This window comes from Triticum urartu, chromosome 4A (genome assembly GCF_056163025.1).
Source record: "Triticum urartu cultivar PI428250 chromosome 4A, HENAU_Tu73, whole genome shotgun sequence".
In the NCBI taxonomy this organism is placed as follows: Eukaryota; Viridiplantae; Streptophyta; class Magnoliopsida; order Poales; family Poaceae; genus Triticum; species Triticum urartu.
The window spans coordinates 383785397-383812799 of NC_141876.1; the positions used below are offsets into that span (position 1 = coordinate 383785397).

Consider the following 27403-nt stretch of genomic DNA (forward strand, 5'->3'; position numbering starts at 1 on the left):
ACGATCTGAAGCAGTGAGAGGCCAAACCACCAAATCCAAAGCCTCCGAGAGCGTGGGAAATAAGGCAGAGAGACTTTTCCAATCTTCCAACTCTTTGGGAGAAAAAGAATGACAGAAGGCCAGGTCCCAATTATTAGCTGACACCTCCATGATGGAGATATTCGGGTCAGAACAATAAGAGAAAAGGGTAGGGAAGCTCACAGAGAGAGGTGAGTCTCCGCACCACCATTCAAGCCAAAAACGAACCGAGGAACCATCTCCTACTATGAACTTAACATGCTCAAGGAAAAGAGGTCAGACTCTAATAAGATCTTTCCAGAATTTCAATCCACACCGAGCCCCGGCAAACATCAGGCTAGCGTGGGGGAAATACTTTGCTTTAAGGATAGCATACCACAAAGAACCGGCCCCACTAGACATGATCTTCGACCACCATTTGATCAACATGCATTTATTCATGACAGAAGTATTAATGATGCCCAACCCCCCAAGGTTCTTTGGCCTACACATGAGTTGCCACTTAACAAGCCTGTATTTTCGCCTGTTATCTGCTACATTCCAATAAAATGCACCTCTATGCTTGTCAAAACCCGCATGGGTCCCAGCCGAGAGAAGGTAAAAGACCATTAGGAACATAGGAAGGGAGGATAAGCAGGCATTGATCAAAGCGACTTTCCCAACATTAGTGTTGTACCTGCCACGCCAAGGGAGAACCCTATTACCCACCTTAGAGACAACAGGGGCAAAGTCTTTTGAGTGAAGCAAGTCTGGAAAAATGGGAAGGCTCGGGTATTTAAAGGGGAAGGATCCAAGATTACAATTTAGAAGCAGGGCCTCAAGGTGACCAAAGCCGTGGGTGAACTCACAGTGACAGATAAGATCGCTATGGCTACCACGACGACGGGTGCTGCGGCGACCGGGGGGCCAAGCCAGGAGGGCCTCCCACTCGGCCAGGAGGGCCGGGTACTTGTGGCTCCCTCACCAACTACACCAGGTGCTGGCACTGGTTAGGAGGACCGGTCAGCGCCTCCGACGGCACATGCCGACTCTGGCCAGGAGGGCCAGGGAACGGGGGCCTGGAGCTGTATGCCCCATGGTGCAAAGCTCGGCCAGGAGGGTCTTGAGCTGATGCACCAAGGGTTGTCCAGTTCCCTTCAGGAGCTGCGTTCTGCTGGTGGACACATGGGGTGTCCCGCTGGCCAGGAGGGCCAGGGGATCCATCCATTGGGTGAGGGCAGCACTTTACTTGCTGCTGTCGATGCTTTCCAGAACCAGCTCCTCTTTAAGCCTGGTGTGCTGGAGGCTTTGTCAGGCGCTGTTGCGGCAAGGCTTGCTATTCAAGGCACGGCCAATGAGTCTGTGATTTTTAAATTTTCTGCTGAAAAGAATCCCACGCAGGGTAAGTCTATGAGAAAGGTGAGGAAAGATAAAAAGAGGGCAGGGAATGAAAAAATAGAGAAAGCTCGTAAAGAAATCATAGGGAAAAAGAGGGGTAATCCTTTTGGTGCCCCACCAACAGGGAGTGATTTAAAATTTTCTTTTGAGAGAGAGATGGATAGTTATGAACGCATGTTGTATGGTGAGATGAGTGTGTCTTCCAAGAGAATTTGTATGGGTAGAGTAGAAACTATGAAGAATGTGGACGAGGTAATCACGCATGTAGAGAAGGAAACAGAGGAAGAGGAGGCGTACATGCAACAGAGGAGGGAATCGGTTGGACAGGATGGTGCATCGGCGGCCTCCGCGGAGGAGGTCCGCTGGGCCAAATGAAAATCCTTGGCTGGAACTGCCATGGTATGCTCTCCCCACGGTAGTACCCGAGCTCTTAGAGATCCAAGGGCGTGATGTCTACTACACAACCTTCTTCTTGTACACGTTGTTGGGCCTCCAAGTGCAGAGGTTTCTAGTACAGTAGCAAATTTCCCTCAAGTGGATGACCTAAGGTTTATCAATCCGTGGGAGGCGTAGGATGAAGATGGTCTCTCTCAAACAACCCTGCAACCAAATAGCAAAGAGTCTCTTGTGTCCCCAACACACCCAATACAATAGTAAATTGTATAGGTGCACTACTTCGGCGAAGAGATGGTGATACAAGTGCAATATGGATGGTAGATATGGGTTTTTGTAATCTGAAAATATAAAAACAGCAAGGTAACTAATGATAAAAGTGAGCAAAAACGGTATTGCAATGCGTTGAAACAAGGCCTAGGGTTCATACTTTCACTATTGCAAGTTCTCTCAACAATAATAACATAATTGGATCATATAACTATCCCTCAACATGCAACAAAGATTCACTCCAAAGTCACTAATAGCGGAGAACAAACGAAGAGATTATTGTAGGGTACGAAACCACTTCAAAGTTATTCTTTCTGATCGATCTATTCAAGAGTCTGTGGTAAAATAACATGAACCTATTCTTTCCATTCAATCTATCCTTGAGTTCGTACTAGAATAACACCTTAAGACACAAATCAACCAAAACCCTAATGTCACCTAGATACTCCAATGTCACCTCAAGTATCCATGGGTATGATTATACGATATGCATCACACAATCTTAGATTCATCTATTCAACCAACACAAAGAACTTCAAAGAGTTCCCCAAAGTTTCTACCGGAGAGTGAAGACGAAAACATGTGCCAACCCCTATGCATAAGTTCACGAGGTCACGAAATTCGCAAGTTGATCACCAAAACATACATCAAGTGGATCACGTGATATCCCATTGTCACCACAGATAAGCACATGCAAGACATACATCAAGTGTTCTCAAATCCTTAAAGACTCAATCCGATAAGATAACTTCAAAGGGAAAACTCAATTTATCACAAGAGAGTAGAGGGGGAGAAACATCATAAGATCCAACTATAATAGCAAAGCTCGCGATACATCAAGATCGTTCCGAATCGAGAACATGAGAGAGAGGGATCAAACACATAGCTACTGGTACATACCCTCAGCCCCGAGGGTGAACTACTCCCTCCTAGTCATGGAGAGCACCGAGATGATGAAGATGGCCACCGGAGAGGGATTCCCCCCTCCGGCAGGGTGCCGGAACGGGTCTAGATTAGTTTTCGGTGGCTAGGGAGGCTTCTGGCGGCGGAACTCCCGATCTAGGTTATGTTCTGGAGGTTTCAGTATATATAAGAGGTTTTGGCGTCGAGAACAAGTCAGGGGGGGTCTCCGGGCTGTCCACGAGGTAGGGAGGCGTGCCCAGGGGGCTAAAAATAAGTTCTGTGAAGTTTTAGGTCAATTGGACTCCGTTTAGTTTTCCTTTTCTGCGATACTCAAAAACAAGGAAAAACAGAAACTGGCACTGGGCTCTTGGTTAATAGGTTAGTCCCAAAAATCATATAAAATAGCATGTAAATGCATATAAAACATCCAAGGTTGATAATATAATAGTATGGAACAATCAAAAATTATAGATACGTTGGAGACGTATCAAGCTTCCCCAAGCTTAATTCCTGCTCGTCCCCGAGTAGGTAAATGATAAAAAAGAATTTTTGATGTGGAATGCTACCTAACATATTTATCCATGTAATTCTATTTATTGTGGCAAGAATATTCAGATCCATAAGATTCAAGACAAAAGTTTAATATTGACATAAAAATAATAATAATACTTCAAGCACACTAACTAAGCAATTATGTCTTCTCAAAATAACATGGCCAACAAAAGCTTATCCCTACAAAATCATATAGTTTGGCTATGCTTCATTTTCGTCACACAAAAATTCTCTCATCATGCACAACCCTGATGACAAGCCAAGCAATTGCTTCATACTTTAGTAATCTCAAACTTTTTTCAACTTTCACGCAATACATGAGCGTGAGCCATGGACATAGCACTATGGGTGGAATAGAATATAATGATGTTGGTTGTGTGGAGAAGAATAAAAAGGAGAAAGTCTCACATTGACGCGGCTAATAACTGGGCTATGGAGATGCCCATCAATTGATGTCAATGCGAGGAGTAGGGATTGCCATGCAATGGATGCACCAGAGCTATAAATGTATGAAATCTCAACAAAAAGAAACTAAGTGGGTGTGCATCCAACTTGCTTGCTCACAAAGACCTAGGGCATTTGAGGAAGCCCATTGGTGGAATATACAAGCCAAGTTCTATAATGAAAAATTCCCACTTAGTATATGAAAGTGACAACATAAGAAACTCTCTATCATGAAGATGATGGTGCTTCTTTGAAGTACAAGTGTGGGAAAAAGGATAGTAGCATTGTCCCTTTTATTTTCTATTTTTTTTATTTGGCCCCTTTTTCTCTCTTTTTTTGGCCTTTCTTTTTTTCGGGACAATGCTCTATTAATGATGATCATCACACTTCTCTTTATTTACAACTCAATGATTACAACTCGATACTAGAACAAAGTATGACTATATGAATGCCTCCGGCGGTGTACCGGGATGGGAAATGAATCAAGATTGAGATGTATGATAAATTATGCATGGTGGCTTTGCCACAAATACGATGTCAACTACATGATCATGCAAGGCAACATGACAATGATGATGTGTGTCATGATGAACAGAACGGTGGAAAGTTGCATGGCAATATATCTCGGAATGGCTATGGAAATGCGTAGGTAGGTATGGTGGCTTTTTTGAGGAAGATATAAGGAGGTTTATGTATGACAGAGCGTATCATATCACGGGGTTTGGATGCACCGGCGAAGTTTGCACCAACTCTCGAGGTGAGAAAGGGCAATGCACTGTACCGAAGAGGCTAGCAATGATGGAGGGTGAGAGTGCGTATAATCCATGGACTCAACATTAGTCATAAAGAACTCACATACTTATTGCAAAAATCTACAAGTCATCAAAAACCAAGCACTACGCGCATGCTCCTAGGGGGATAGATTGGTAGGAAAATACCATCGCTCGTCCCCGACCGCCACTCATAAGGAAGGCAATCAAAGAAACACCTCATGCTTCAAATTTGTCACACAATGGTTACCATACATGCATGCTACGGGACTTGCAAACCTCAACACAAGTATTTATCAAATTCACAATTACTCAACTAGCATGACTCTAATATTACCATCTTCATATCTCAAAACAATTATCAAGTATCAAGCTTTTCATAGTATTCAATGCACTTATATGAAAGTTTTTATTATACCCACCTTGGATGCCTATCATATTAGGACTAGTTTCATAACCAAAGCAAATTACCATGCTGTTCTAAAATACTCTCAAAATAATATAAGGGAAGCATGAGAGTTTATCTGTTTCTTCAAAATAAAACCACCGCCGTGCTCTAAAAGGATATAAGTGAAGCTCAATGAGTAGTCGAATAATTATGCAACTATGTGAAGACTCTCTAACATTTAATAATTTTAGATCTTGGTATTTTATTCAAATAGCAAGCAAAACAAAACAAAATAAAATGATGCTCCAAGCAAAACACATATCATGTGGTGAATAAAAATGTAGCTCCAAGTAAAGTTACCGATGAATGAAGACGAAAGAGGGGATGCCATCTGGGGCATCCCCAAGCTTAGGCTCTTGGTTGTTCTTGAATATTACCTTGGGGTGCCTTGGGCATCCCCAAGCTTAGGCTCTTGCCACTCCTTATTCCATAGTCCATCGAATCTTTACCCAAAACTTGAAAACTTCAGAACACAAAACTTAACAGAAAACTCGTAAGCTCCGTTAGTATAAGAAATAAATCACCACTTAGGTATAGTTATGAACTCATTATAAATTAATATTGGTGTAATATCTACTGTATTCCAACTTCTCTATGTTTCATACCCTCCGATACTACTCATAGATTCATCAAAATAAGCAAACAACACAATGAAAACAGAATATGTCAAAAACAGAATAGTCTGTAGTAATCTGTAGGTTTCGAATATTTATGTAACCCCAAAAATTCTGAAATAAATTGGTGGAAGTGAGGAATTTGTCTATTAATCTTCTTCAAAATGAATCAACCTAATTGCACTCTCCAGTAAAAAATGGCAGCAAATCTTGTGAGCGCTAAAGTTTCTGTTTTTTACAGCAAGATCACAAAGACTTCACCCAAGTCTTCCCAAAGGTTCTACTTGGCACAAACACTAATTCAAAATATAAAACCACATCTAAACAGAGGCTAGATGAGTTATTTATTACTAAACAGGAGAAAAAAGCAAATAACAAAAATAAAATTGGGTTGCCTCCCAACAAGCGCTATCATTTAACGCCCCTAGCTAGGCATGATGATTTCAATGATGCTCACATAAAGGATAAGAATTGAAACATAAAGAGAGCATCCTGAAGAATATGACTAACACATTTAAGTCTAACCCACTTCTTATGCATAGGGATTAGTTGAGCAAACAACTCGTGGGAACAATAATCAACTAGCATAGGAAGGTAAAGCAAGCAAAACTTCAAGATTTTAAGCACATAGAGAGGAAACTTGATATTATTGCAACTCCTACAAGCATATATTCCTCCCTCACAATAAATTTCAGTAGAATCATGAATGAATTCAACAATATAACCATCACATAAAACATTCTTTTCATGATCTACAAGCATAGAAAATTTACTGTTCTCCACATAAGCAAAATTCTTCTCATTCAGAATAGTGGGAGTATCATAAGAAACTCGAATACTATAAATTGTTTCCACATTAAAAGAGTAATGTTCAGAAAAAGGGTAATCGTAATCATGAAAAGTTTTATAAATATAATCATCACTAATTTTTATAGCATAAGTGTCATCACAATAATCATCATAAGTAGCAACTTTGTTCTCACCATAATCAATTGAAACCTCTTCCAAGATAGTGGAATCATTACTAAATAAAGTCATGACCTCTCCAAATCCACTTTCATAATTGTCACAATAAGATTCAACACCCTCCAAAATAGTGGGATCATTACTTCCTAAAGTTGACACTCTTCCAAACCCACTTTCATCAATATAAGCATCATAAATAGGAGGCATGCTATCAACAAAGTAAATTTTCATATCAAAACTTGGGAGGTTAAGCATATCATCTTCATAAAACATAGCATACCCAAGCTTGGGATAAACATTAATTGAACAAAATAAATTCTCAAACATGTCATTCTCATTAAACATAGCATCCCCAAGCTTGGGACTTTTAGTATCATAAGCATAATCACTCTCATCATTAATAGTATGGATAGCACCAATAGTATAGCAATTATCATCATCACAATAAGTGATAGGAGCAACATCATTTGGGAGGAATACCTCTTTACATTTACTTCTTCGCCTTTTCTTTTTCTTCTTCACATTAAGTATGGGTTTAACCCTCTTTTTGGAGCTCCTTATTAATGAGATTGGTTGAATAGAAGGCTCCTCCTCGTTACCTGATTCATCATAACAAATAATAGGAGGGTATTGGGACGTCTCTTCCCTTTCATTAGTATTCTCTTCATCTTCTATTTGTTTTCTAGACTTTATGTAATTGGCAATATAAGGATTCTCAATCCAATTCACCGCACAATACATATAAATTTCCTCTAGATCAAAATCAAGAACTTTATCAAGGGCAAATTCTGGAATATCCTTAGTGAAGGAAATATGCCCTAGAGGCAATAATAAAGTTATTATTTATTTCCTTATATCATGATAAATATTTATTATTCATGCTAGAATTGTATTAACCGGAAACATAATACATGTGTGAATACATAGACAAACAGAGTGTCACTAGTATGCCTCTACTTGACTAGCTCGTTAATCGAAGATGGTTATGTTTCCTAACCATGAACAAAAGAGTTGTTATTTGATTAACGGGATCACATCATTAGAAGAATGATGTGATTGACATGACCCATTCCATTAGCTTAGCACCCGATCGTTTAGTATGTTGCTATTGCTTTCTTCATGACTTATACATGTTCCTATGACTATTAGATTATGCAACTCCCGTTTTCTAGAGGAACACTTTGTGTGCTACCAAACGTCACAACGTAAATGGGTGATTATAAAGGAGCTCTACAGGTGTCTCCGAAGGTACATGTTGGGTTGGCGTATTTCGAGATTACGATTTGTCACTCCGATTGTCGGAGAGGTATCTCTGGGCCCTCTCGGTAATGAACATCACATAAGCCTTGCAAGCATTGCAACTAATGAGTTAGTTGTGAGATGATGTATTACAGAACGAGTAAAGAGACTTGCCGGTAATGAGATTGAACTAGGTATTAAGATACCGATGATCGAATCTCGGGCAAGTAACATACCGATGACAAAGGGAACAGCGTATGTTGTTATGCGGTTTGACCGATAAAGATCTTCATATAATATGTAGGAGCCAATATGAGCATCCAGGTTCCGCTACTGGTTATAGACCAGAGACGTGTCTCGGTCATGTCTACATTGTTCTCGGACCCGTAGGGTCCGCACGCTTAAAGTTTCGATGACAGTTATATTATGAGTTTATGAGTTTTGATGTACCGAAGGAGTTCGGAGTCTCGGATGAGATCGGGGACATGAAGAGGAGTCTCGAAATGGTCGAGACGTAAAGATCGATATATTGGACGACTATATTCGGACATTGGAAAGGTTCCGAGTGATTCGGGTATTTTCGGGGGTACCGGGGAGTTACGGGAATACGAGGAAGAAGCAATGGGCCTCATGGGCCAAGTGGTGGAAGAGAGGAGGCAGGGCGCATGGCCCCTCTAGCCCAAACCGAATTGGACTAGGGGGCCAGCCCCCCTTTCCTCCTTTTCCTCTCTCTCCTTCCTTCTCCTTCTCCTTCCCTTCCTTCCCCTCTCCTACTTGGACTAGGAAAGAGGGGGAATCCTACTTGGAGTAGGATTGCCTCCCTTGGGTGCGCCTCCTCCCCTTGGCCACCTCTCCCCCCCCTTGCTCCTTTATATACGGGGGCAGGGGGCACCCCATAGACAGAACAATTGATCCTTGAGATCTCTTATTCATGTGCGGTGCCCCCCTCCACCATAATCCTCGGTAATATTGTAGTGGTGCTTAGGCGAAGCCCTGCGATAGTAGAACATCAAGATCGTCACCACGCCGTCATGCTGACGGAACTCTTCCCCGACACTTTGTTGGATCGGAGTCCGGGGATCGTCATCGAGCTGAACGTGTGCTAGAACTCGGAGGTGCCGTAGTTTCGGTGCTTGATCGGTCGGGCCGTGAAGACGTATGACTACATCAACCGCGTTGTCATAACGCTTCCGCTTTCGGTCTACGAGGGTACGTGGACAACACTCTCCCCTCTCGTTGCTATGCATCACCATGATCTTGCGTGTGCGTAGGAAATTTTTTGAAATTACTACGTTCCCCAACAGTGGTATCAGAGCCTAGGTTTTATGTGTTGATGTTATTTGCACGAGTAGAACACAAGTGAGTTGTGGGCGATATAAGTCATATTGCTTACCAGCATGTCATACTTTGGTTTGGTGGTATTGTTGGATGAAGCGGCCCGGACCGACATTACGCGTACGCTTACGCGAGACTGGTTCTACCGACGTGCTTTGCACACAGGTGGCTGGCGGGTGTCAGTTTCTCCATCTTTAGTTGAACCGAGTGTGGCTACGCCCGGTCCTTGCGAAGGTTAAAACAGCACCAACTTGACAAACTATCGTTGTGGTTTTTGATGCGTAGGTAAGAACGGTTCTTGCTAAGCCCGTAGCAGCCACATAAAACTTGCAACAACAAAGTAGAGGACGTCTAACTTGTTTTTGCAGGGCATGTTGTGATGTTATATGGTCAAGATGTGATGAGATATAAGTTGTTGTATGAGATGATCATGTTTTGTTAAAGTTATCGGCAACTGGCAAAATACTTATGGTTGTCTCTCTATTGCATAAGATGCAAGCGCCCTATAATTGCTTTACTTTATCGCTATGCGATAGCAATAGTTGCAAGAGCAATTTTTGGCGAGACAACCACGTGACGACACATTGATATAGATCAAGATGATGGAGATCATGGTGTCATGCCGGTGACGATAGAGATCATGACAGTACTTTGGAGATGGAAATCAAAGGCGCAAGATGATGATGGCCATATCATGTCACATATTTTGATTGCATATGATGTTTTTCTTTTATACATCTTATTTTTCTTAGTTTGACGGTAGCATTTTAAGATGTCTCTCACTAATTATCAAGAAGTGTTCTCCCTGAGTATGCACCGTTGCGAAAGTTCTTTGTGCTGAGACACCACGTGATGATCGGGTGTGATAGGCTCTATGTTCAAATACAACGGGTGCAAAATAGTTGCACACGCGGAATACTCAGGTTAAACTTGACGAGCCTAACATATACAGATATGGCCTCGGAACACGGAGACCGAAAGGTGGAACGTGAATCATATAGTATATATGATCAATATAGTGATGTTCACCATTAAAAACTACTCCATCTCACGTGATGATCGGACATGGTTTAGTTGATTTGGATCACGTGATCACTTAGATGACTAGAGAGATGTCTGTCTAAGTGGGAGTTCTTAAGTAATATGATTAATTGAACTTAAATTTATCATGAACTTAGTCCTGGTAGTATTTTGCAAATCATGTTGTACATCAATAGCCCGCGTTGTTGCTTCCCTGTGTTTATTTTGATATGTTCCTAGAGAAAATTGTGTTGAAATATGTTAGTAGCAATGGTGCGGATTGGATCCGTGATCTGAGGTTTATCCTCATTGCTGCACAGAAGAATTATGTCCTTGATGCACCGCTAGGTGACAGACCTATTGCAGGAGCAGATACAGATGTTATGAACGTTTGGCTAGTTAAATATGATGACTACTTGATAGTTTAGTGCACCATGCTTAACAGCTTAGAATCGGGACTTCAAAGACGTTTTGAATGTCATGGACCATATGAGATGTTCCAGGAGTTGAAGTTAATATTTCAAGAAAATACCCGAGTTGAGAGATATGAAGTCTCCAACAAGTTCTATAGCTAAAAGATGGAGGAGAATCGCTCAACTAGTGAGCATATGCTCACATTGTCTGGGTACTACAATCGCTTGAATCAAGTGGGAGTTAATCTTCCAAATAAGATAGTGATTGACAGAATTCTCTAGTCACCATCACCAAGTTAGTAGAACTTCGTGATGAACTATAGTATGCAAGGGATGACGAAAACGACTCCCGAGCTTTTCATGATGATGAAATCGATGAAGGTAGAAATCAAGAAAGAGCATCAAGTGTTGATGGTTGACAAGATCACTAGTTTCAAGAAAAGGGCAAAGGGAAAAAGGGGAACTTCAAGAAAAACAGCAAGCAAGTTGCTGCTCAAGTGAAGAAGCCAAAGTCTGGTCCTAAGCCTGAGACTAAGTGCTTCTACTACAAAGGGACTGGTCACTGGAAGCGGAACTACCCCAAGTGATTGGCGGATAAGAAGGATGGCAAAGTGAACATAAGTATATTTGATATACATGTTGTTGATGTGTACTTTACTAGTGTTTATAGCAACCCCTCAGTATTAGATACTAGTTCAGTTGCTAAGATTAGTAACTCGAAACGGGAGTTGCAGAATAAACAGAGACTAGTTAAGGGTGAAGTGACGATGTGTGTTGGAAGTGGTTCCAAGATTGATATGATCATCATCGCACACTCCCTATACTTTCAGGATTAGTGTTGAACCTAAATAAGTGTTATTTGGTGTTTGCGTTGAGCATGAATATGATTTGATCATGTTTATTGTAATACGGTTATTCATTTAAGTAAGAGAATAAATTGTTGTTCTGTTTACATGAATAAAACCTTATATGGTTACACACCCAATGAAAATGGTTCATTGGATCTCGATCGTAGTGATACACATATTCATAATATTGAAACCAAAAGATGCAAAGTTAATAATGATAGTGCAACTTATTTGTGGCACTGCCGTTTAGGTCATATTGGTGTAAAGCGCATGAAGAAAATCCATGCTGATGGGATTTTGGAATCACTTGATTATGAATCACTTGGTGCTTGCGAACCATGCCTTATGGGCAAGATGACTAAAGACTCCGTTCTCCGGAACAATGCAGCAAGCAACAGATTTGTTGGAAATCATACATACTGATGTATGTGGTCCGATGAATATTAAAGCTCGCGACAAGTATCATTATTTTCTGACCTTCACAGATGATTTAAGAAGATATGAGTATATCTACTTGATGAAACATAAGTCTGAAAAGTTCAAAGTATTTCAGAGTGAAGTGGAAAATCATCATGACAAGAAAATAAAGTTTCCATGATCTGAATGCACAGACGAATATTTGAGTTACGAGTTTGGTCTTTAATTAAAACAATGTGGAATAGTTTCACAAACTCATGCCACCTGGAACACCATAGCATAATGGTGTGTCCGAACGTCATAACCGTACTTTATTGGATATAGTACAATCTATGATGTTTCTTACCGATTTACCAATATCATTTTGGGATCATGCATTAGAGACAGCTGCATTCACGTTAAAAAAAGGGGCACCATCTAAGTCCGTTGAGACGACACAATCTGAACTGTGGTTTGGCAAGAAACCAAAGTTGTCGTTTCTTAAAGTTTGGGATTGTGATGCTTATATGAAAAAGTTTCATCCTGATAAGCTCAAACACAAATCGGAGAAATATGTCTTCATAGGATACCCAAAGGAGACTGTTGGGTACACCTTCTTGTTGGGGAACGTAGTAATTTCAAAAATTCTACTACGCACACGCAAGATCATGGTGATTCATAGTAACGAGAGGGGAGAGTGTGATCTACGTACCCTTGTAGACCGACAGCGGAAGCGTTAGCACAACGCGGTTGATGTAGTCGTACGTCTTCACGGCCCGACCGATCAAGCACCGAAACTACGGCACCTCTGAGTTCTAGCACACGTTCAGCTCGATGACGATCCCCGGACTCTGATCTAGCAAATTGTCGGGGAAGAGTTCTGTCAGCACGACGGCGTGGTGACGATCTTGATGTACTACCGTCGCAGGGCTTCGCCTAAGCACCGCTACAATATTATCGAGGATTATGGTGGAAGGGGGCACCGCACACGGCTAAGAATATGATCACGTGGATCAACTTGTGTGTCTAGGGGTGCCCCCTGCCCCCGTATATAAAGGAGCAGGGGGAGGTGCGGCCGGCCAGGAGGAGGGCGCGCCAGGAGGAGTCCTACTCCCACCGGGAGTAGGATTCCCCCCCTTTCCTAGTTGGAATAGGATTCGGGAGGGGGAAAGAGGAGAGAAAGAAGGAAGGGGGGCGCCGCCCCCCTCTCCTTGTCCTATTCGGACTAGGGGGGGAGGGGCGCGCGGCCCAGCCCTGGCCACCTCTCCTCTCTTCCACTAAAGCCCACTAAGGCCCATATACCTCCCAGGGGGTTCCGGTAACCTCCCGGTACTCCGGTAAAATCCCGATTTCACCCGGAACACTTTCGATATCCAAATATAGGCTTCCAATATATCAATCTTTATGTCTCGACCATTTTGAGACTCCTCGTCATGTCCGTGTTCACATCCGGGACTCCAAACAAACTTCGGTACATCAAAATGCATAAACTCATAATATAACTGTCATCAAAACCTTAAGCGTGCGGACCCTACGGGTTCGAGAACAATGTAGACATGACCGAGACACGTCTCCGGTCAATAACCAATAGCGGAACCTAGATGCTCATATTGGCTCCCACATATTCTACGAAAATCTTTATCGGTCAGACCGCATAACAACATACGTTGTTCCCTTTGTCATCGGTATGTTACTTGCCCGAGATTCGTTCGTCGGTATCTCAATACCTAGTTCAATCTCGTTACCGGCAAGTCTCTTTACTCGTTTCGTAATACATCATCTTGCAACTAACTCATTAGTTGTAATGCTTGCAAGGCTTATGTGATGTGCATTACTGAGAGGGCCCAGAGATACCTCTCCGACAATCGGAGTGACAAATCCTAATCTCGAAATACGCCAACCCAACATGTACCTTTGGAGACACCTGTAGAGCTCCTTTATAATCACCCAGTTACGTTGTGACGTTTGGTAGTACACAAAGTGTTCCTCCGGCAAACGGGAGTTGCATAATCTCATAGTCATAGGAACATGTATAAGTCATGAAGAAAGCAATAGCAACATACTAAACGATCGGGTGATAAGCTAATGGAATGGGTCATGTCAATCACATCATTCTCCTAATGATGTGATCCCATTAATCAAATGACAACACATGTCTATGGTTAGGAAACATAACCATCTTCGATTAACGAGCTAGTCAAGTAGAGGCATACTAGTGATGTTTGGTTTGTCTATGTATTCACACAAGTATTATGTTTCCGGATAATACAATTCTAGCATGAATAATGAACATTTATCATGATATAAGGAAATAAAATAATAACATTATTATTGCCTCTAGGGCATATTTCCTTCACTTCTATCACAGATCCGAAGGCAAGACATTCGTTGCTAAGAATGGATCCTTTCTAGAGAAGGAGTTTCTCTTGAAAGAAGTGAGTGGGAGGAAAGTAGAACTTGATAAGGTAATTGTACCTTCTCCCTTATTGGAAAGTAGTTCATCACAGAAATCTGTTCCTGTGACTACTACACCAATTAGTGAGGAAGCTAATGATGATGATCATGTAACTTCAGATCAAGTTACTACCGAATCTCGTAGGTTAACCAGAGTGAGATCCGCACCAGAGTGGTACGGTAATCTTATTCTGGAGGTCATTCGACTTGACCATGACGAACCTACGAACTATGAGGATGCGATGATGAGCCCAGATTCTGCAAAATGGCTTGAGGCCATGAAATCTGAGATAGGATCCATCTATGAGAACAAAGTATGGACTTTGGTTGACTTGCCCGATGTTCGGCAAGCCATTGAGATTAAATGGATCTTCAAGAAGAAGACGGACGCTGATAGTAGTGCTACTATCTACAAAGCTAGAATTATCGTGAAAGGTTTTTGACAAGTTCATGGTGTTGACTACGATGAGAGTTTCTCACTCGTATCTATGCATAAGTCTGTCCGAATCATGTTAGCAATTGCCGCATTTTATGAAGTCTGGCAAATGGATAAACAAAACTGCATTCCTTAATGGATTTATTGTATATGATGCAACCAGAAGGTTTTGTCAATCCTAAAGGTGCTAAAAAATGTGCAAGCTCCAGCGATCCATCTATGGACTGGTGCAAGCATCTCGGAGTTGGAATATACGCTTTGATGAGTTCATCAAAGCATATAGTTTTATACAGACTTGCGGTGAAGCCTATATTTACAAGAAAGTGAGTGGGAGCACTATAGCATTTCTGATAAGTATATGTGAATGACATATTGCTGATCGGAAATAATGTAGAATTATTCTGCAAAGCATAAATGAGTGTTTTGAAAGAAGTTTTCCAAAGAAAGACCTCGGTGAAGCTGCTTACATATTAAGCATCAAGATCTATAGAGATAGATCAAGATGCTTGATAAGTTTTTTCAATGAGTACATACCTTGACAATTTTTTGAAGTAGTTCAAAAATGGAACAGTCAAAGAAAGAGTTCTTGGCTGTGTTACAAGGTGTGAAATTGAGTAAGACTCAAAGTCCGACCACGGCAGAAGATAGAAAGAGAATGAAAGTCATTCCCTATGCCTCAGCCATAGGTTCTATAAAGTATGCCATGCTGTGTACCAGATCTATTGTATACCCTACACTGTGTTAACCAAGGGAGTATAATAGTGATCTAAGAGTAGATCACTGGACAGCGGTCAAAATTATCCTTAGTGGAATAAGGAAATATTTCTCAATTATGGAGGTGACAAAAGGTTCGTCATAAAAAGTTACATCAATGCAAGTTTTGACACAGATTTGGATGACTCTAAGTCTCAATCTAGATTCATATTGAAAGTGGGAGCAATTAGCTAGAGTAGCTCCGTGCAGAGCATTGTAGACATAGAATTCGCAAAATACTTACGGATCTGTATGTGACAGACTCATTGACTAAAATTATCTCACAAGCAAAACATGATCACACCTTAGTACTCTTTGGGTGTTAATCACATAAGCGATGTGAACTAGATTACTGACTCTAGTAAACCCTTTGCGTATAGGTCACATGAAGATGTGAACTATGGGTGTTAATCACATGGTGATGTGAACTATTAGTGTTGAATCACATGGCGATGTGAACTAGATTATTGACTCTAGTGCAAGTGGGAGACTGAAGGAAATATACCCTAGAGGCAATAATAAAGTTATATTTATTTCCTTATATCATGATAAATGTTTATTATTCATGCTAGAATTGTATTAACCGGAAACATAATACATGTGTGAATACATAGACAAACAGAGTGTCACTAGTATGCCTCTACTTGACTAGCTTGTTAATCGAAGATGGTTATGTTTCCTAACCATGAATAAAAGAGTTGTTATTTGATTAACGGGATCACATCATTAGAAGAATGATGTGATTGACATGACCCATTCCATTAGCTTAGCACCCAATCGTTTAGTATGTTGCTATTGCTTTCTTCATGACTTATACATGTTCCTATGACTATGAGATTATGCAACTCCCGTTTGACAGAGGAACACTTTGTGTGCAACCAAACGTCACAACGTAAATGGGTGATTATAAAGGAGCTCTATAGGTGTCTCCGAAGGTACATGTTGGGTTGGCGTATTTCGAGATTAGGATTTGTCACTCCGATTGTCGGAGAGGTATCTCTGGGCCCTCTCAGTAATGCACATCACATAAGCCTTGCAAGCATTGCAACTAATGAGTTAGTTGTGATATGATGTATTACGGAACGAGTAAAGAGACTTGCCAGTAACGACATTGAACTAGGTATTAAGATACCGACGATCGAATCTCGGGCAAGTAACATACCGATGACAAAGGGAACAATGTATGTTGTTATGCGGTCTGACCGATAAAGATCTTCATATAATATGTAGGAGTCAATATGAGCATCCAGGTTCCGCTATTGGTTACTGACCGGAGACGTGTCTCGGTCATGTCTACATTGTTCTCGAACCCGTAGGGTCCGCACGCTTAAAGTTTCGATGACAGTTATATTATGAGTTTATGAGTTTTGATGTACCGAAGGAGTTCGGAGTCCCAGATGAGATTGGGGACATGACGAGGAGTCTCGAAATGGTCGAGACGTAAAGATCGATATATTGGACGACTATATTCGGACATCGGAAAGGTTCCGAGTGATTCGGGTATTTTCGGGGGTACCGGGGAGTTACGGGAATACGAGGAAGAAGCAATGGGCCTCATGGGCCAAGTGGTGGAAGAGAGGAGGCAGGGCGCGCGGCCCCCCTAACCCAAACCAAATTGGATTAGGGGGCCGGCCCCCCTTTCCTCCTTTTCCTCCCTCTCCTTCCTTCTCCTTCTCCTTCCCTTCCTTCCCCTCTCCTACTTGGACTAGGAAAGAGGGGGGAATCCTACTTGGAGTAGGATTGCCCCCCTTGGGCGCGCCTCCTCCCCTTGGCCGCCTCTCCCCTCCCCCTTGCTCCTTTATATACGGGGGCAGGGGCACCCCATAGACAGAACAATTGATCCTTGAGATCTCTTAGCCGTGTGCGGTGCCCCCCTCCACCATAATCCTCGATAATATTGTAGCGGTGCTTAGGTGAAGCCCTGCGACAGTAGAACATCAAGATCGTCACCACGCCGTCGTGCTGACGGAACTCTTCCCCGACACTTTGCTGGATTGGAGTCCGGGGATCGTCATCGAGCTGAACGTGTGCTAGAACTCGGAGGTGCTGTAGTTTTGGTGCTTGATCGGTCGGGACGTGAAGACGTACGACTAAATCAACCGCGTTGTCATAACGGTTCCACTTTCGGTCTACGAGGGTACATGGACAACACTCTCCCCTCTCGTTTCTATGCATCACCATGATCTTGCGTGTGCGTAGGAATTTTTTGAAATTACTACGTTCCCCAACACTTCGTTATACGTTTCATTTCTTCATAACCTATAAGCAAACTAAGTTCATTATGATGTGCAAGGGAAATAAAGTCATCACAATTTTTGGACATGATTCGATCATGAAACAATTTGCATTGGATATTTAAATGATCACGTTCATTGCAAAGTTCACAAGGATGGCAAAGAAATTTTAAATCTTTAGCACAAGCATCTAGCCTTTCTTGCAACCATTTAGTTTCTAAATACTTATGCCTCTTGCAAAATCGATCTTCCCTATTTGGTGTGTACTTGCAAACTCTATGCACTCCACAAAAATTGACATGCTTATAAGAGACATTTTCATCATGACTAGTGCAATAACCACTAGTACCATGGATATTCAAGGAATTCATACTAACAACATTGCAATCATGCTCATCATTCAAATATTTAGTGCCAAACATTCTAATGCATGCTTCTTATAGCATTTGAGCACAATTATCGGAATCCTTATTTTCATGAAAGATATTAAAAAGATGAAGCATATGAGGCGCCCTTAATTCCATATTTTTTGTAGTTTTCTTTTATAAACTAAACTAGTGATAAACAAGAACAAAAAGATTCGATTGCAAGATCTAAAGATATACCTTCAAGCGCTAATCTCCCCGGCAATAGCGCCAAAAAAGAGCTTGATGTCTACTACACAACCTTATAGTAGACGTTGTTGGGCCTCCAAGTGCAGAGGTTTGTAGGACAATAGCAAATTTCCCTCAAGTGGATGACCTAAGGTTTATCAATCTGTGGGAGGCGTAGGATGAAGATGGTCTCTCTCAAACAACCCTGCAACCAAATAGCAAAGAGTCTCTTGTGTTCCCAACACACCCAATACAATGGTAAATTGTATAGGTGCACTAGTTCGGCGAAGAGATGGTGATACAAGTGCAATATGGATGGTAGATATGGGTTTTTGTAATCTGAAAATATAAAAACAGCAAGGTAACTAATGATAAAAGTGAGCCAAAACGGTATTGCAATGCGTTGAAACAAGGCCTAGGGTTCATACTTTCACTATTGCAAGTTCTCTCAACAATAATAACATAATTGGATCATATAACTATCCCTCAACATGCAACAAAGATTCACTCCAAAGTCACTAATAGCGGAGAACAAACAAAGAGATTATTGTAGGGTACGAAACCACTTCAAAGTTATTCTTTCTGATCGATCTATTCAAGAGTCTGTGGTAAAATAACATGAACCTATTCTTTCCATTCAATCTATCCTTGAGTTCGTACTAGAATAACACCTTAAGACACAAATCAACCAAAACCCTAATGTCACCTAGATACTCCAATGTCACCTCAAGTATCCGTGGATATGATTATACGATATGCATCACACAATCTTAGATTCATCTATTCAACCAACACAAAGAACTTCAAAGAGTGACCTAAAGTTTCTACCAGAGAGTCAAGATGAAAACGTGTGGTAACCCCTATGCATAAGTTCGCGAGGTCATGGAACTCACAAATTGATCGCCAAAACATACATCAAGTGGATCACGTGATATCCCATTGTCACCACAGATAAGCACATGCAAGACATGCATCAAGTGTTCTCAAATCCTTAAAGACTCAATCCGATAAGATAACTTCAAAGGGAAAACTCAATTTATCACAAGAGAGTAGAGGGGGAGAAACATCATAAGATCCAACTATAATAGCAAAGCTCGCGATACATCAAGATCGTTCCGAATCAAGAGCATGAGAGAGAGGGATCAAACACATAGCTACTGGTACATACCCTCAGCCCCGAGGGTGAACTACTCCCTCCTCGTCATGGAGAGTGCAGGGATGACTAAGATGGCCACTGGAGAGGGATTCCCCCCTCCGGTAGGGTGCCGGAACGGGTCTAGATTGGTTTTCGGTGGCTACGGAGGCTTCTGGCGGTGGAACTCCCGATCTAGGTTATGTTCTGGAGGTTTTAGTATATATAAGAGGTTTTGGCATCGAGAACAAGTCAGCAGGGGTCTCCGGGCTGTCCATGAGGTAGGGAGGCGCGCCCAGGGGGGTGGGCGCGCCCCCACCCTCGTGGGCAGCCCGGGACTCTTCTGGCCCAACTCTTTTACTCCATGGCCTTCTTCTGGTCCAAAAATAAGTTCTGTGAAGTTTCAGGTCAATTGGACTCCATTTGATTTTCCTTTTCTGCGATACTCAAAAACAAGGAAAAAATAAAAACTGGCACTGGCTCTAGGTTAATAGGTTGGTCCCAAAAAATCATATAAAATAGCATATAAATGCATATAAAACATCCAAGGTTGATAATATAATAGCATGGAACAATCAAAAATTATAGATATGTTGGAGACGTATAAGGGCTTATCATGGCGGATTTGATTTTTCTCTCTGAGTCGCACTTGAATAAATAGAAAGCCGATGAGCTGCCTCATTCTTTATCTTTTGATTCAATTATTGTAGTGGGGAATGATGGTCGGGCCGGTGGCCTAGTTTTTTTCTATCATAAGATGAATAAAGTGGTTTCGAACTATGAGTCGCCTAATTTTATTGATATTTTTTCTAAATGATGATTCTGTGCATTGGTGGTTCACGGGCTTTTATGGTCATCCGGTTTGGAGTGAGCGTAGTTTATCCCGGGATAAGCTCTGAAACCTACATAGTAAGGGCAAGCACCCGTGGGTGGTTTTAGGAGATTTTAATGAAATTTTACTCTCGTCAGAAAAAGAAGGTGGCAATGTGAAACCGAATGCAATGATGAGATATTTCTGTAATTGTTTAGGAGAGTGCGGCCTCGACGATATGGGATGTATTAGTGCTCCTTTCACTGATAGGACTATGCATATGGGGGCATGAGTGATTGAAACCTCTCTGGACCATGGAAACTGATACATACTGGATTGAAGTGGGACCAATATATCTTAATGCTATGGTTGGATTTTACCTTCATGAACTTGTTACTAGTTGAGGATGCTCGCTAATAGTTCCAATCATAAATGCATAAATTTCCAAGTAAGTGATTGCATGCTAGTAGAGACCTCTCCTACATATAAATTTGCGGTGATGATCAGTTTAGTAACTTAGCTAATTTTTCAGGGACAATTCCGCACACCATACCTTGGCCGGTTGGCCGGTATGGATCGTTTCCCTAATGTTTGAAGTGCACTCCCTTTGCTATTGGTATTTCCGCCATTTTTTTCTTTAGAAAGGGAGGATAACCCTCGGCCTCCGCATCAATCGATGCATGCAATCATCTTTATTATTACTAGTCAATGTGTACGTGTAATGCACGTTAATTTGGAATTATATTAAGTGCATGTGGATATTAAGTAGGATATTATTTGTGTGTTATTATGTGATTAGCACTATATGTGGTATGAAATTAACTGCACGCTAAATGTGTTGAGCGCTCGACATTGAAACAGTCTAGGTCGTTAGATTGACATGATTTGATGGTCGAAATTAATTAGATTTGCCCCTTTAAGTCTTTTTATATTGGTATAGATATAGATTCAACAAAGTCTGACAACATGAATATATGAATCAACCCGGAGCCACGTATCTGACGAACAAAGTTGCAACACCTACAGTCTTGATAATGTGTCCGAACCGCATGAACGTGTACTAATCCGGTGGCCTCACATAGCTGCCCCGCATGGTGCCGAATGTTTCACCCGGTCTGGCTGACCCGCAGCACGCACCACATGCACACGCTTTGGATTCACCATATATATCCCTTTTATTTGTCTCTCCAATCTGGCATCCAGAATCAAGGGTAGCACATTTAATGTTCTAGTAGGGCCATTTTGGTATCTCCAATTTGGCATCAAGAATCAAGCTAGATGTAAGGAACCCTGATGCCCTCATCGATGTATTGTAACGATCTTTTGAGGTACACAATCGAGCGTTAGTATCGGCTGGACTGCACTATGATAATGGACCTTCAATTGGTTCCTTACCTTTTATCTCCTTCAAAATGAACCGGGGAGACTAAATGAAAGAGACATAGTGCCAAAATGGCAATTGTTTCTTGGGTTTTGAGTGCTCGAATGGAAATCTGCTGTAGTATGAGGCCCTCGTTTAACGAATACACACTGGTAGAAAGCAAAATGACTGTCCAATACAATCCATACAAATAAAGGAGATGAAAATCAAGGTAAGATTTTTCATGTATCAACTTTTTTGATTCAATTATGAAAGTAGGCTGTATTGGACTTGCACCCCTAGTTACGCAGAAATGCAAGCACAAAAGCAGATGACCGAATTCAGTATGCGCTGACGTGGATCGGTTCGGGATCCCTGTAGTTTGAGAGGCAAGTATATTGAATTAATGCACCGACCAACTGACCCAAAAGTCCGAACTGATAGAGGGAGGCGGGTAATATATTTCAACACTCCCTCTCACGTTTAGGCTATTTTATAATCCTTAAACGTGAGATCTGTATAGGTCACAGAATCTTTTTATTTAATACTGCGTTGACAGGGTTTTGAATGCAGGGTTTTGAACTCAAGACCTCTTGGCTCGGATACCATATTGAATTAATGCACCGGCCAACTCATTCAAAAGTCTGAACTGATGGAGAGAGGCGGTTAATATATTTCAACAAAGTAAAGGTCTTATACAAGTTGCATCAGGCCAAATTTCGTCTGCTTCACTACACGACGTAAGGTAAACACAGAAGTAAACTGCGGCTACTTCCGTTAAACTCAGGTGGAAAGTTGAGTTGCTTCGACATGGCAGGGAGCCCATCGCAAGTGCTGGTTGGGAAGCTCAGAGCTTTGACAGCGCTATGTCCATCACATCGACGAAGAAATCTGCATTCATCACCACCAAAAACAAGGATCTAGTCAATTTTATGTGCAACTTGTACCCAAATAGTAGTGGGTTACACAGCACAGAAATCGAAGTGGATGAAACAACTTACCAGCATCTTCCTTGGTGAAGCACAGCGGGGGAGTGATTCTGAACACGTTGCCGTAAAAGCCCCCCTTTCCGACCAAAACGCCCATGTCTGCACCCCAAACCAAAGTCAGTGCTCAGTGTTAGACACAAAGGAGGACCAATCCAAACCAAGTAGTTACGCACTAGTACCTTTCATGTGCTCCATGGCCTGGCAAATCTCGTCTTTGGCCGGGGTCTTGAGCTGCCGGTCGGTCACAAGCTCCACGCCAAGCATGAAGCCTGCTCCCCTCACGTCCCCGATGACTGCAAGAGCAAAAAAAGTTAAAGCCAATCCACCGATTTGAATATCTCGAACGATGCATTAGTAAGATGCATGCACAAACTTTGGTGCTTCTCCTGGAGGCCGCGGAGGCGGTCTTTGAGGTAGGCGCCGACGATGAAGGCGTTCTCCTGGAGTCTCTCCCTGTCGAGCACCTTGAGGACGGCGAGCCCACCGGCCGTGCACAACGGGTTGCCGCCGAACGTGTTGAAGTAGGACCGCCTAGTCAGGACCTGCGCGATCTCCGGCGTAGTCACCACGGCGCCCAGAGGGATGCCGTTGCCGATGCCCTGCGTGCCAATTGTAAAAAGTAGTCAGCAACTGAAAAAGCCACGCGTGCCCGTCTAGTTGTTTGGTGCACCTTTGCCATGGTGACTATGTCAGGGATCACGCCATGGGTCTCGAACCCCCAGAAGTGGCTGCCGACGCGCGCGAAGCCCACCTGGACCTCGTCGGCGATGCAGAGGCCGCCGGCTTTCCTCACGGCGTCGTACGCCAGGGGCAGGTAGCCAGGCGCCACCTCCACGATCCCACCAACTCCCTTCAAGCCAAAGGGAAAACCTTAATTCTGCTCACTCTGCTCTGTTTTAGTGACTGACAGTGACGAGTCCGTGTACGTCGTACGTACCTGGATAGCTTCGGAAATGAAGCCGGCGACGTGGCCCGTGGTGCCGAACTCGATGATCTCCTTGACGTCTCGCGCGTACTTCTCGCCGTCCGGGCCGAAGGCGCCTCTGTAGGGGTCCGGGTTAACAGCATGGTGCACGCCACTCTTGAGCAACGCATATCAAGGGATCAAAGAAAAGGTTCAGTCTTCCGGGCACCAAGGATCACTGCTGCATTCATGTTCTTTTGATCATACTACTACGTTACGTACGTACCTGAACAACATTGAACTTCCAGTTCTTCTGTGCGGTGGCACCCATGGTGCCGGAGGCGTTGCCGTGGTAGGAGTTCCGGAGAGATATGATATCGTGGGAGCCGGTGTACAGCCTCGCCATCATGATGGCGAGCTCGTTGGCCTCCGTGCCGGAGTTGGTGAAGAAGACGACCTATCATCCATCATGCACCCCACAACGTTACGTTACTTTGTACTTCTATTAAGCGAAAAATAATAATAACACAAAAATAATAGTGATGCGTGTGCAGCAGTTTGTTCAATTTATTGTGTGCGTGCGTGCGTGCGTGCCTTGAGATCGCCGGGCATCTTGGCGGCCAGCGCCTCGGCGAAGTCTGCGATGGCGTGGTTGAGGTAGAGCACGGTGGAGTGCTGCAGGCGGTTGGCCTGCGCGGTGATGGCGTCGATGATGTCGGGGTGGGTGTGGCCACAGCACACGGTGGCGATGCCGGCGAACGCGTCCAGGTAGCGCCGCCCGTGCTCGTCGTAGAGGTACTGTTTCTTCCCCTCCACAATGTTGAGCTGCAAAGGGCCATTAATTGTTGACAAGGGTTGCAACAGAATTTTAATCTACGTACTTTGTCAGATAGATGGTTCCTTCCAACAGAGAGATGGATCGAGAAAGAACACTGACGGGCTTGGAGTAGAAATGGAACAGGGAGGGGCTGAGGAACTCGGCGCGCTTCCTGGCGATCTCGACGGCGCTCGGCCCGTCGTAGGGCAGCGGCACGTGGTCGAACGCCGGCATTCTCGGCACGTCCACCGGCGTCCTAACCGCCGCAGCGAGCCTAGAGAAGGATCTCCTAGCCCCCAGCATCACTACTGCCCACCTGAATGGAACGAATAATCCAATATGTTGCGATCACCCGATGTGATTCACTTCCCTTGAGTCGAGTGTAGGAGAGGAGGAAGGGTTCACGAGAGAGACGGGGTGTGGTGTGGAGGGAGGGGTTTATAACCTGCAAAAGCTAGTACTCTCTTGGGGAATGAAATACTATCAATCAATCTGCGACTCTATTGCCAAAATACAAGACCGCAGTTACCGGCAGCTAATTGGCCATGAAATGGATGCTGGTTTGCAGGGATTGAGTTATTATTATTTCGCATCACCAGGGAGAGAAGGTGCTACGGTTAGCAGCTTGCTGTTTCCATGAATCTAGACAGTTTCCCTTTTGCGATCAGCGTTGTTGGGCTCACAGGCATGAACGGTACGAGACGTCGCGGTCTAGTTTTAGCCAACGTAACTTTCTTTACTGTACCTACTAGTGCTACCTCTTTTTTTGAGGGGCCTACTAGCGATAATGATATACCTACGAAGGCTAACGTAAATTCTTGCGTAACCTTCCCACAATAATTCTATCCCTCCGATTTTAAGTGGGGTGGGCCCCACCTCCCCTGACTCCAATCACAAATCGCAATCTGGCCCATTACATCCTCCTCCCTTTTTTTGAGAATCACCGGGGGAGGAGTTCCTCCACCTGAATATATTACTCAAAGTGGCCATAATGATAGGAGAGTGATCCAGTTTATAAGGAAAATCGGATCGAAAACCTTAACAAATTGACCCCGTTTATGAGGAAAATCAAGCCGAAAACCAGACAAGTAACAAGTGTTACAAAGAAAAGAGAGGAACAAGACGCCCAACATAAGGCAAGACCTAACTAGCATAGTAACAGGACCATGTAGGTGAGGGGTGCGTCGAGGGATCACAATAACAAGACTCTACAAACAGCCTAACGCATCGCACCGACGTGTGTATCAAACCCCACATCACAACAGAGGAGTATCCATAATCAACGAGTGCCAAAACTTAACACGAACCTTGTGCCCAAGCTTAGCACGAACCTTGACTGAGCGCTCCGCCACGGAAGTTCAAGACGATTAGCAAGGCGGGGAGGCGTCATTGCTTCGTCATTGAGCAAAGGTGAACCAAGACGAGACCAAGAGCCCAAGGCTCGCCTCAACAGAACAGGGTCATGAGCATGCATAGAAGCAGGCCGGAGACCTCACGTAGGACAGCCGAAGAGAAACACCTAAAGAAGAAACACTACCCTCAGTCCTGAGCAGGCCGCACCACCACCACCAAACGCACCACCCACAACCAGACACAGCAACAGACGCCGTTGTTTGGGTCTCCAAGACGACGCTTCCAAGGAGATAGTGTTGTCGAGCACACAACACCGTCATCCGATCCGGCAAGCCCGATCTTGAGTTTTTACCCGGAGACCACAAACAAAGAACTGTAGGTGTTGTAGCTCCACGACGGCACCTCCTACGAGGAAAATGACATCCGTAGACGCCGTTGCCGCCGGCATCAGCATAGCCGAGGCAGGGTTCTCACCCGGAGTTTGAGCACATCCTACAGCAATACGGCAGCCGACCACCACCGCCGTCGAGCCCTCCAACGATGAAGAAGCACGACGAACCGCCTCAGCCAACCGCACCTCGCGGAGACGACCGACGGCCAAACTCAACACTAGACGCCAGATCCATCAATGGCCGGCCGAACGCAGAGCCAACGGACGCAACGCGAGCCACCGTGCCCCACCAAGCACCATGCCGGCAAGGAGCAGAGGTGCGCTGCCCAAGGCCAAGAACCATCATGGTTTCGGGCTGCAACCATACATCAGGCACGCCGAAGCGCCCCGCGCGTGCCACCGCACGGCTGCCGGAGGCCAGAACCGAAGCGCCCGCAGTGCAGACTGAAGGCGGGGGGATCGAACCTTGCTGTTGCAGCATCACCACCAAGAGCCGCAGTCGGCGCGACGCACACCACCAGACCAAAATCACCAGGCGAGGAGCACGGGCTGCCACCCCGAAGCTCCGGATCCAGCCGCACGAAGATGCCACCATGAGCTGCCACCACCAGATCCACCTGAAGCTACCACACAAGTTCTAGCTCCAGATCCGCCCGATGCAGCTCCAGATCCGCCCGCCACACAGCCACACGACCGCCGTCCCGCTGGAGGTCGGCGGAGAGGACGACGGGGTACTCCAGCCGCCCCTCCGCCGTGCACCAGCCTCCCGCGCGGGGCCCCCACGGCCGCTCGCCCACCACCGCGCCAGATCCGGGCGAGAGGGCCCCGAATCCGCCGCCCTGCCAAAGAAGAGGACCTCCGGCCGCCGACGCCGCTGACGGGACGAACCACCCGCTGGCTCCATGGCCATGCACCGGCGGGCGCACGCAGCACCGCACCAAGGCCGCCACGTCGTAGTCGCCAGCCCTGAACTCGCCGGCGCGCATAGCCCCTGGACCACCAGCGCCGCCTGACGCCAAGAGCGGCAAATCCGCCCCCACCGCACCGTGAAATGGCCCCACCGCCGCCGACGCCGCCCGGGCTTTGCCCCGGCGACGCCCTCCGGCGGCGGTGAGGGGAGAGGAGGAGGAGGGCGTGCCTTAGGTGGCCGGGTCTGGGGCGCCCCGGTGC

At 44.2% G+C, this 27403-nt stretch overlaps 2 protein-coding genes and 1 pseudogene across 2 annotated transcripts; 1 reads left to right on the plus strand and 2 right to left on the minus strand.

Moving 5' to 3' along the window:
• Positions 1–1086: 1086 nt before the first annotated feature.
• Positions 1087–1770, plus strand: LOC147975916 (uncharacterized). Its single transcript, XM_087520646.1, has one exon. The coding sequence runs from the start codon at positions 1087–1089 to the stop codon at positions 1768–1770; it is 684 nt and encodes a 227-aa protein (XP_087376772.1).
• A 20644-nt stretch (positions 1771–22414) lies between these two features.
• LOC125553863 (alanine--glyoxylate aminotransferase 2 homolog 3, mitochondrial) lies at positions 22415–25036 on the minus strand. The gene is made up of 9 exons (XM_048717527.2): positions 24610–25036; positions 24267–24497; positions 23959–24129; positions 23706–23849; positions 23439–23618; positions 23142–23367; positions 22948–23061; positions 22781–22867; positions 22415–22670 (listed from the first exon to the last, which is right to left on the minus strand). Exons 1-9 carry the CDS (start codon positions 24790–24792, stop codon positions 22627–22629), a joined length of 1380 nt encoding a protein of 459 aa, XP_048573484.1. The 5' UTR covers positions 24793–25036; the 3' UTR covers positions 22415–22626.
• A 1122-nt stretch (positions 25037–26158) lies between these two features.
• Positions 26159–27137, minus strand: LOC147975917 (uncharacterized; annotated as a pseudogene).
• Between the last annotated feature and the right edge of the window lie 266 nt (positions 27138–27403).